This window comes from Suricata suricatta, chromosome 9 (genome assembly GCF_006229205.1).
Source record: "Suricata suricatta isolate VVHF042 chromosome 9, meerkat_22Aug2017_6uvM2_HiC, whole genome shotgun sequence".
Taxonomy (NCBI): Eukaryota; Metazoa; Chordata; class Mammalia; order Carnivora; family Herpestidae; genus Suricata; species Suricata suricatta.
In genome coordinates this window covers 124,386,557-124,397,598 of record NC_043708.1, presented here as the reverse complement: position 1 = coordinate 124,397,598, position 11,042 = coordinate 124,386,557, and the positions used below count along the sequence as shown (strand labels likewise).

The following is an 11,042-nucleotide window of genomic DNA, read 5'->3' as shown; positions in this document are numbered from 1 at the left end:
TTCCTCCCCTGGTCTGTGTGACAATTTTTATTACAATTACTTGTATCCACAGTGCCTGACATCTAAGTCCTATACATTTTGACCTCCTGAAATCTACATTTTTAGACAGTGTAAAGTACTTGAATGGTCATGTCTAGTAATCTAATGATGATGCATCTGAACTGTAGTCTGTCTCTGTCAGGAGCCAGTGGGATGGTCTTGAGCCTTTTACTCAGCAGCAGTAAATTGAAGAGGCTTCCCTAGCGTCGGGCGCTGGAGCACTGCCGGGACCCTGCTGAGGCTTAGAGGGTGTCACTGGGCACACCTCAGCCTTGGGGACTCTCTCAGTCACTGCTCTTAATAGCCTCGTGTTCCTGTCACTTGTTCACTCTGCCCCCAAGTCACCCAATCTGTGTAGTATGTCTGTCTGAATGACTTTCAGTGGAAAATACTCTACTGACTTTGCCCCTCATGTATTACACGCTGAAAACGGGACAGATTCAGAAAACTAAATGGGACAATAGTGCCTTCCTGTTTTCTAAAAAGACAAGGTAGAAATTTTAACTGAATTGTTTCTAGTAATTAAATGAAAAAAAAAATCCCATTTCACTAGACCTTTAATTCGTTTTTTAAATAAATGGAAACAGTAGAAATCTCTGCTGTTAGTATCAGCTGACAGGCAAATCTCAGAGTTCTCCTCTGTGCTGCGCTTTCTTTGTCTGATTCAGGCCACGCTCGATGAGGGAATTTAGTCCTCAATTTGAACGGATGAGCATAAAAGGAAGGGAGACCTTATAAGGATCTCTGCAGAGCTGTCTAACCACATGACAGCCCCAGAGTTGGCTTCGGACGTGAGCCATGCAGACCCTGTGTACATCGGAGCTCCAGCAGAGCCTCTGGCCTCCCAGGGTCCAGCCACCTTGCCACTTGGCCTTCTGACCAGCAGGGAAAGGCCTCTGTGTGCGATATGGTGGAGCTGGCCGACCCGGACCCAGAGCAGGAGAAAGGAGGCGTGCTTGTGCTTGGCAGACCCCGCTGAACTTACACTAGCCACCTGTTCATCGGCGGTGCTTACGTGTAAATGCGGAACTCTTGCCTAATAGGTTGTCCTGTTGGTTTGGCTGTTTCATATACTCAATATTCATAGTTTTCCAAGGAAAATTTTTCTCATCTTTTTCCATTTTTGTCCAAGGAATACAGAATCTGATTTTTATGGCATGTCCAAAATAAACAGATGTATTTTCTGCTAAATCCATTTTAAATCCAATTTAATACTGGTATCTCATGTTAGCATAATGGTATACTAAATGTTAGTATCATAGTATTGGTGTATGTTAGTAGTAATGTTAGTATTATGTGTGCTACTTTATGAGTAGGGTAAGTGTGTATGTGTATGTATACATGTACATACACGCACATGTGTTCACATGTATATGTATGTGGGAACTCTGGGCTCTGATGCTTTATGGTAGTTACTTGTGTGATTGGTCTCTTGAAAGATAGAAGATATACATATGTGTATGTGGATATATACATACACACACACACATATATATGGTTTGAAATTGATTAAAATTAGTAGACTGATTCAAATTTTAATTTTCTAAATCTCAGTTTAATCTACTTTATGGAGACCACTGAACGTTATAGCCAGGAAAACCTCCTTTAAAAAAACACGATTTAGGTCGTGAAAATTCTTGATCTGCTACTAACCTTCGTGCAAATGTATTTTCTTTTCTAGGCGAAGGCATCCTCTTGTTACAACCTGGGAAACACGAATTTCCATTTAGCTTTCAGCTGCCATCTGAGTAAGTGAAACTCTATAATCTTGGTGATCTTCTCTCTCTGCAGCCTGCCCCTCCAGACGTGTGGGTGCCCAGGGCCTTCTGACACTCCGTTACACCCGTGTGCCTCGCGGAGCTCCTGAACAGACGTACCCTGTCCACACTCTTTTCTTTTTTCTTTTTTTTTTTAGGCCAAAACCAACATTTTAAGGGGTTTCTCCCAGTTGTGTTTAACCAGAAGGTAGACTTACACGTTAATCTCTTTGGTTTGTTTCAGACCTTTAGTAACCTCATTCAGCGGGAAATATGGAAGCATTCAGTACTGTGTGAGAGCCGTTGTGGAACGCCCCAAGGTCCCTGATCAGAGTGTGAGGCGGGAACTGCAGGTTATCAGTCACATCGATGTCAACACACCAGCGTTGTTAGTAAGTCCTTCCTTCTTCTGTTCCCCCTTCCCTCCTCTCCTCCTTCCTTCCAATTGTGCTATGTCCATTGAGCCAGTTTAGTGGTCGTCTGTCCTGTCACTTTTCGATAGAATCTTGTAACCCACGGGCATTCACTATAAATGTGTGATTCTAGGCCGGGCAAATTACAAATTGTGTGTGTTAATACTATTGATTATGTCTCCGTTGTGCGGGGCTGCTTTTGCCAAAAAGTTATACAGGCTTGAAATGCATTAATAAGGCTTAATAATAATAATGCACACACAGAGAGTGGTTACTTTTACCAGAGCGGCCACATTCGCAGGGCTGTGGTATTCTAAACTCTTCAATAATAGCAGGTTGAGGAACAGTAATTATGGAAGAGTATTAATCAAGCTCAGCCTGTTATTGAAGCTCAGGCCATTATGCTATGTATCCTTCCATTTTGCATGCCATTTTCTACCATTAAGTGAGTGCACGCAGCTGCTGTGGGGAGCCTTTCACTTATCATTTCCTTATGACAGATTTGGCCACATTAAAGCATTGAACTTCTAATAATCACCAGAAATACTGTAGGCTGATAAGAAAGATTAGGCCATAAGTAACAACAGACTAGGCAAGATGGGAGCTAATGAGCTAGATTCTTTTATCTAAACCCATATTATCAAAATAATATAAAATTATACCTTGTACTCGCATGATAGCTGTGAGGACCTAGTGCTTCTTCATTTAAATATGAATGAATGATTTTTTTTTAACTTCCTAGAAAATACTGGGATAATTTAAACTTTCCATCATGATACTGATGTTCCAAACATGTATGTCTAGTATTGGGGGTTTCTTTTTCTGGCCAGTGTTTTTAAAGGGGAAAAAAAACAGGAGTTACAAAGGTGTTTCGCTCTCTTTTCATACGAAAATGGAATAGACTTCACTGTTTGCTCACTTTTAGAATGTGAAAATACAGCAGTTATGCCCTGGTCGCTTGACCCCGTGTGGCCAAAATCCTAGAACAGCCAGCACCCCACTGACCTGGGGTAACTCATTACAGCTGTAACTTCCCATCCACTGACTGCCTTTTTAAAAATTTATTTATTTATTTATTTATTTATTTATTTGTTTATTTATTTATTTTTGCAAATTAAAAATAATGTCTTGTACTTTTAAAATCTACTTGGGAAGTATTTTTTAAAACTATTGGGAAGTTAGCTACTTCTAAACTATTCCATGGGACTGTGGTGGCAAATGCTTTAAAGAGATTGTATTTTTTTTGCCATAAAAGAGAAACTAGTAATCCTTTAATATTCTTTTTATAAGTAAAACATATTGCAGCTTTGAGTTTTACAGTGAGCTTTTGGTTTGTGCATCTTTCAGACCGAGCCTCTTAAATCTTGGGTCCTTTCTCTCGATGCCGTAGAAGAGAGAGCAGCTGCTATGTTCAGTAACCTTGAGCATCCAAGACAGTGCGTTTACTTTGCACTAAACCCAAAAACATTCTAAGTTAAGGACACTGGAAATTTCTGCCTACTAATGCATTTTTGAATTCAGGAAAAAAGGCTGTTTGCTTGTTCTGCAGTTTAGATGCCAAACAAGTACAACATTCTGATCATTGATTTTTATACCATTTCTCCTTTTCCCTAATATACACGCAAAGTTTTTAAAAGAAAAAGTATCAGGGCGCCTGGGTGGTTCAGTCAGTTGAGGGTCCAACTTCGGCTCAGGTCACGATCTCGCAGTTTGTGAATTCCAGCTCCGCATGGGGCTCTGTGCTGACAGCTCGGAGCCTGGAGCCTGCTTCAGATTCTGGGTCTTCCTCTCTCGCTGCCCCTGCCCCACTCACGCACTGTCTCTCCCTCTCTCAAAAATAAACATCAAAAAAAAATTTTTAAGGAAAGAAAAAGTATCTGTCATGTTAGTAGTTATGACTGCAATTTTTGATTATTACTCTAAGGGATGTTAGATCATTTCCCAGAAACATGCTGACTTACAGGGTAAACCAGGATGGTGTCACCTAATTTGATTCTGAGAATTCACCTTAGTTTTCCTAAAAAGAGAATGATTTTTTTTAATACTCTGTGTTTTAGTATTTTGCCTTGTCTGTCACATGAGGATAAAAGTGTTGATGTGTTTTTTTGGAAGACCTTTCTTTACAGTTATTTTATACAGAATGACATCTTAAGTTCTGCAAGTTTTCTACTAGTTTAATTAAAGTCATGTTATTATTTGAAATTTTCAAGACGCCTGTATTGAAAACGCAAGAGAAAATGGTCGGCTGTTGGTTTTTCACTTCCGGTCCAGTCTCGCTGAGTGCCAAAATTGAGAGGAAGGGGTACTGTAACGGTAAGCAGAATGTTTGAAAGTCCACACGGAAGAGTCATTCACTTACTAGCTAACTGCAAGTGATTCTAAGTTGTGTGCTTTGTAATTTACCAAGTATATACTGTTTGAAAACATGAACAGTACAGTTGTCTGTTTTTCATATAAATAATTGAGATTGAAGTATTTTTGAGTGGATGAGTAGATTCCCGTGAAGCTCCTGGCATTTTTTTTTTTTTTTTTACTTCAGTGCTTTCACTTTAGTGACAAAGTGTAAAATTAGAAGCATGGGAAAATGCCAGCATTTTACTTGAAGTTGCAGAAGAATGTCCAGGGCGCTGTGGCTCAGAAGAGCACTGTTTTATGAAACTCCGGGCATATATATCCTGACATAGCGGGGCTAGAATGCGGGACATGAGCAGTCGGAGCAGTCAGATTGCCATTGGCGTGACCATTTATGCAGGGTCCACTTCCGTATGAGCCACTCCAGGGCTCGGCCACCTGGAAACGGAGGCAGTACGGAGTGGTGTGATGGCGGATGTAGAACGCAGATGTAAAATTTGCTACTCCGTCCCCCGTCTTATCAGTGCCTCAACATTAGCTCCTTAAAAACAAAGTCTTTGTTCTCCTGCTGGGCAGATTTTAATTTGATAGGCACTAGTGAGCTCGTTAGTGATCTTTTGTACTTTATACACTCTTGGGCCATTTCTTGATATGTCTTAATTTTTATAGATACTGGCCATTTACATATCTTTAGAATTGGTAATCTAATATTGCCACATTAGTAAAGCAAATAATGCAATAATTAGAAAGCGGCGTCTACCATGAGCCGCAGTGATGCCTCAATTCTCTGACGCAGGTTTACAATACAAGCTTTCTGTCAGAGGACTCAGTGTGGTGGAGTAACGTTGTGGCACTTCAGCTTTAGTTGGTTAATGGCTCTAGTTCACCGTTTGGAGAACTTTTCTGAAAAGTCTCTGAAGGTGTTTTTGTTTCCTTTTTAGGAGAAGCTATTCCCATCTATGCTGAGATAGAGAATTGTTCCTCTCGCCTGATTGTTCCCAAAGCTGCTATTTTCCAAACCCAGACGTATTTGGCCAGTGGGAGGACAAAGAGCATCCGGCACATGGTCGCCAACGTGCGGGGAAACCACATTGCTTCTGGGGGCACTGACACGTGGCACGGGAAGACTCTCAAAATCCCGCCGGTCACCCCGTCCATCCTGGACTGCTGCATTATCAGAGTAGACTATTCCCTAGCTGTAAGCAGAGCTGATTTTTTATATATATATATTTTTAAAGTTTATGTATGTTTTACTTTTTAATTTAAATCCAAGTTAATTAACATACAGTGTAGTGTTGGTTTCAGGGCTAGAATTTAGTGGTTCATCACTTACAGACGATGCCCAGTGCTCATCCCAGCAATGCCCTTGTCAACTCCCGTCACCCAGTTAGCCATCCCCCCCACTTAGCCCCCCACCAGCACCCCTCCGTTTGTTCTTTGTATCTAAGGGTCTCTATGGTTTGTCCCCCGCTCTGTTTTTATCTTATTTTTGCCTCCTTTCCCCTCTGTTCCAGAGTGCTTTCTTAAAATGAAAAATATGTAGAGTGGAGCAGTAACCGGCGCCATGTTCCGTGAACGTGTAGTTTACAGCCTGGCAGGATGTCATTTAGGTCAGCCTTCCGACACACTGGAGTAAGGAAGACTGGCCTTTGTATTCAGCTATCCCCTCGAGGCATTTAAGTACCCAGAGAGAGTTAAGGTGCATTAAGAAGGGCTGGTTCTGTTGAAAGCATGTGCTTCGTTCTCTGTACTGTGATGTGTGAGCCATGCTCACTTGCAGTGAAGGGCGTCAAGGCTGCGGTTCCCCGTCGCACAGCACTCTCTGTATTTTGTGCGCCCTTCGTTTGGTTTATTCTTTGTTATATTTGGTCAGGATGAGTCACAGTGGTACTAGGAGCCGTGGTAGCCAACAGAGAGATTTGCTTCTGTGAAAAAATAAGTTGGTCCATCTACTATATTTGTGCCTCTCTCTCTCTCTCTCTTTTTTTTTTTTGGCCATATTAGGTGTATATTCACATTCCTGGTGCTAAAAAACTGATGCTGGAGCTGCCCCTGGTGATTGGCACGATCCCGTATCACGGTTTCGCCAGCCGGAACTCCAGCACCGCCAGCCGGTTCAGCATGGACATGAGCTGGCTGACGCTGACGCTCCCAGAGCAGCCGGAAGGTAACGGGGGTTGGAGGCGAGTTGAGTGGAGCGTGAGGTTCACAAGTAGGCTAAGAGTGGGCGGGGTCAGACCAGAAGTGCTCCGAAGACCATTACTACAGCCCTGACACTGCTCAGTACTAAAAATTAGGAACTAGTGTTCCCTGAAGGACGCAGTGAGCTTGGCTTCCCCAGGACGCAGAGCTGCCAATGGCAGAGCCAGCAATCAAGTCTCCATCTCCTGATTCCCATGTATTAAAAGAAAGACGGTGAAAATGGTCCAAGTGAGCGTAGGGTCCTCCGGGTTTTCTGTAACTACATCCAAGTGACCTGTTTGACCTGTTTTACCTGCACCGTAACATCCACCTTTCAAAATAGAACATAATAAACGTTCGTAGTGATTTCACAAAACCAGAATTGATTAAATATGTTTTGTTGTAATAAGCACGAAAACTCACTCCTTAGAAGGAAAAAAAACATTGTTTTAGCTACATTTCTAATTTAGCTACACTGCTGGTTTGGGTAAGAGTTCAGAAGAGATTAATGGAATTGATTTTGCATGAACTTCTGAGATCCAACTCCCATTTGTGTTTTAGCGCCACCAAATTATGCAGACGTGGTATCCGAGGAAGAACTCTCCCGACGCGTCCCTCCCTACCCTCAGCCCTCTGACTGTGAGGGAGAAGCGTGCTGTCCTATGTTTGCCTGCCTCCAGGAGTTCCGCTTCCAGCCTCCACCTCTGTATTCAGAGGTAAGCAAGACAGAATGGCACTTTGGCTTGCGGTGTGTAAACAGGCCTTTGTACATATCTGCTGCTGATTCCTAATTCGTTGGGGACACACATTTTTAAAAAACTTTTCCGGTGATGATAGATTAGCCCTGACCCAATCACCTCACTCTGCAGCAGTTGCCCAGTGAACTGTAGCATGTCCGTAGAGCGCCGTGGATTGCCTTGAGAATGTTTGATGTGGCCGTGGAATGCGGAGAACTTAGTGGCCCGCTGGGACTCACTGTGAATAGGCTTGGCTTACAGCCACCAATAAGTAGAAACAGATACTAAGATCCTTTGTAGAGTGCTGGGTAGTCATCTCGGTTGGTCTGTTTTTGCAGGTTGACCCACATCCTACTGATGTAGAAGAGACCCAGCCTGTGTCCTTCATTCTCTGAAAAAACTCCAGAAATCACTGTGTTCATCATCAGATTAGAATGTTGGTTCTTTCCCCCTGCTGCCTTTCTGGAAGAGAGGGAGAGAAGATTAGCATAAGAACATAAAGGGACATCAAGATTGAAGGGGATAGAAGTTAAAGAATGTGTGAACTTTCCAGTGGCTGACAAGAATGCATTGCACAGATTTACGATAGGGTCGTGTTTCCCCTTTAAAGGATCCCGGGAAGATGTGACAGGTCGCAGAATGTACCGGAAGTCCTGATGGTAGAGAGTAAGTGCCTGTGCTTGACCCAGGAGAGCAGAATCTCTGTGGATAGTGGGAACACGAGGCGAGCGTACCTTTAAAAAAGGTTTCTCCAGATGGAACAGAAGTTACCCTAAGCTTTAAGGAACGATGGACTCGGGAGCCTTGATCTTGAAGAAGGTAGCAGCACAGAGGTGTGCATAAATAGGAAAAAGAGCCTCTTTAAATATGAAGGGACCCTCAGCATGCCGGGGTCTTCATGATTTCTCCCCATGTCTGAAGTCCCGGAAAGAATCTTTTAAGAGGTCCTAACGAAGCAGTACAGTCTCCTCTTGTAAACTGGCTGGACAGTGTTATGAAACCAAGAAAGAGTTCCTTGCAAGGCATGTCCATTCAGAGGGGAAAGATGAATTTCGGTGTGAGAACACATTTTGTTGAAGGCTGTGCTCTTTACCCCCTTCAAGTACTCTGTTAGGGTATGTGTTTGATGATTTTCCCAGTGTCTTACTTACCTTGAGTCATTGTAGAAAAAGAAAGGGGGGAAAAAAGGTTGCATCCTCAGGATGCCTTGATAACTACACAGGAAAAAAAACACACACACAAAAAAAAACCAAAACAACAAAAGCCTTTCTTAGCCTACCTCTAGTGGGGTTATCAGAATCCTTTTAAAACTCCAGGCGTGATAAGCCTTCCGTGGAGTTTCTGCTAATTGGCAGTCACAATCTCCTCTCCCCTATCACTAAATCAGCAGGTGGACCAAGGGAAAAATCTGTAAGGTCGGCATTAGACGAAAGTTAATACATGTATACCAAAGGGTATTTCGAAATAAATGTGGAATCAAAAGAGGGTACAAATTCCTGCCAGAGACTTCAGTCTGCTGACGGCACTCACCACGCCGGACGTTGTTATTCCAATTCTTCAGTAACTCTATTTAAACTGTGATTGTTTTTTCTTCATTGTTTTGGTGCAATATTTTATTATCATTTAACCTCAGGATATTCCGACCAACAAGATTGTGTTGCTGCTGAAAATCTGAGCAGTGTTCTTCCTTTCCCCTCCACCCCACACCGCCCCCCCTTTCTATTCCCCTCTTCCTCGGGGTCACATGCTCACTTGCTTGTCCTTTGATCTGTTGGTTTCCTGAGCCCAGAGTATCCCCGGACACCACTTGAGAGGGAGGGAGCGATTCCCACGGGAGAGATTGGGGACCAGCCAAGTACTTTGGTTTCCTCTATGTCCTGGGGGTCCCACCCAGAAACCTCAGTGCTCCCCATGCAGAAGGCCAAACGTCATCCCCCAGACCGAGTCCTCTCTCCTTTCCCGTCAGTAGTCAGTCGCAAGTGTAAAGGTTCTTTTCTGAAGTTAAGTTTTGTATTTAGAGTTAGCTGGCCCTCCAATCAGGGATTTTTCTACACGCCAGAGGTAAATGCATACTTGTCACCCTTCTGGACATACCTCTCTTTGTAAGCACGGGAGCATCTTCACTTTTCTCACCTTAAGCCACTGTCTGAAATCACATGCAATTACAGTTGTTGTTCTGAAATCATCATGGAGCTTTATTCCCTGTGCTTTGGTTTTTAGTGTGTGTGCTTTTTGTTTTGTCTTGTTTTGCTTGTGTGTTTTTAAACAGGTAACATGTATTTCAGTGCTGTCTAAACAGTTTTGTTTTTACTTAAAAAAAAAAAGACCATCTTCATCTGTTTCTGGACTTCTAACTTGTAGTTTCCATGCCTTGTCACAACACACTCCATCTCCATGATAACCAAGACACAGTGAAAGAAATCGAGCAAAACAGTGGGAAGGAAGAGAAAGGTTAGCTATGTGGCCCCACGTGGAAAGCCAAGAAGTAGCTGGACCCCGCTAGAATGGCTTTGTCACCTGTATTCGAGAAATCAGGAGATGTGCTCCCACCATTAAAGCACAGCTGAGATTGTGGCACTTAAATGAGTAGGGAAAAGGTGTGATTTGCCTTATTGATTTGGTATGCGCATACCCGACCTTAAGCAGTAGGTTGAAACTGCATACCTTTCTATAATCAAGACCTTATTTTCTGAATGTAGAAAATTCTACATTGAAACAGAAATTCTTGGGAATGAAGATAAAAATGTAGCTGCTATTTGCTTGTTTATTCTCTTATTTGCAAAGAAGCTGTGGCCTTAGAATTTTCTTTTTGATGCAGAAATTGGAAATTGAAAATGTGCATCTTGGGGCACCTGGGTGGCTCAGTCGGTTGAGCGTCCGGCTTTGGCTCAGGTCATGATCTCACGGTTCGTGGGTTCAAGCCCCGCTTCAGGCTCTGTGCTGACAGCTAGCTCATAGCCTGGAGCCTGCTTCAGATTCTGTGTCTCCCTCTCTCTCTGACTCTCCACTGCTCAAGCTGTCTCTCTCTCTCTCTCAAAAAATAAAACATTAAAAAAAGTTTTTTTAAAAGAAACTGTGCATCTTTGGACACAAAATCCTTCCATGGGCGAAACTTTAATTTTGACGTTTTTGTTTTGCACAATAAGAAATTCAATAGGCTGGGGTTTTGTTTTTGATAAGTTAACTATGAAAGCTTTTTTATTTTTATTATTAAAAATGTAACAATTTAACCCACAGGAAAAAAAACAAAGATTGTATTTTGTACTCTGGTTTGAACCCCATGGGTTCCTTTTGTTAATAAAATGATGACATGAACGCTGTGAGGTGCTGGTTTTGTTTCTGCTTGTTTTTTGTAAGATTCTGACTTGAATTGTTACAGACACAGGGCTGGGGGGCAAAGGGGGAGGAGTCAATACCACAGGACAAAGTGCAGTTGTAAATTAAGATCCTTTTGTACATGTGTACGGTCACCGGGGCGACAGCCTGGGATGTCCAGAGCCTGGTTTTAGCAGTGGGGTCAGTTTCCCCAGGTAATCCATCTTTAGCATTCTGGGAAGAAATGG

At 42.7% G+C, this 11,042-nt stretch overlaps 1 protein-coding gene across 1 annotated transcript; it reads left to right on the top strand.

The window, feature by feature from the left end:
- The first annotated feature begins 946 nt into the window (after nt 1-946).
- ARRDC4 (arrestin domain containing 4) lies at nt 947-9,803 on the top strand. Its single transcript, XM_029952291.1, has 8 exons — nt 947-997; nt 1,681-1,787; nt 2,041-2,188; nt 4,420-4,522; nt 5,503-5,759; nt 6,566-6,728; nt 7,304-7,458; nt 7,818-9,803. Exons 1-8 carry the CDS (start codon nt 947-949, stop codon nt 7,872-7,874), a joined length of 1,041 nt encoding a protein of 346 aa, XP_029808151.1. The 3' UTR covers nt 7,875-9,803.
- Nucleotides 9,804-11,042: the final 1,239 nt, after the last annotated feature.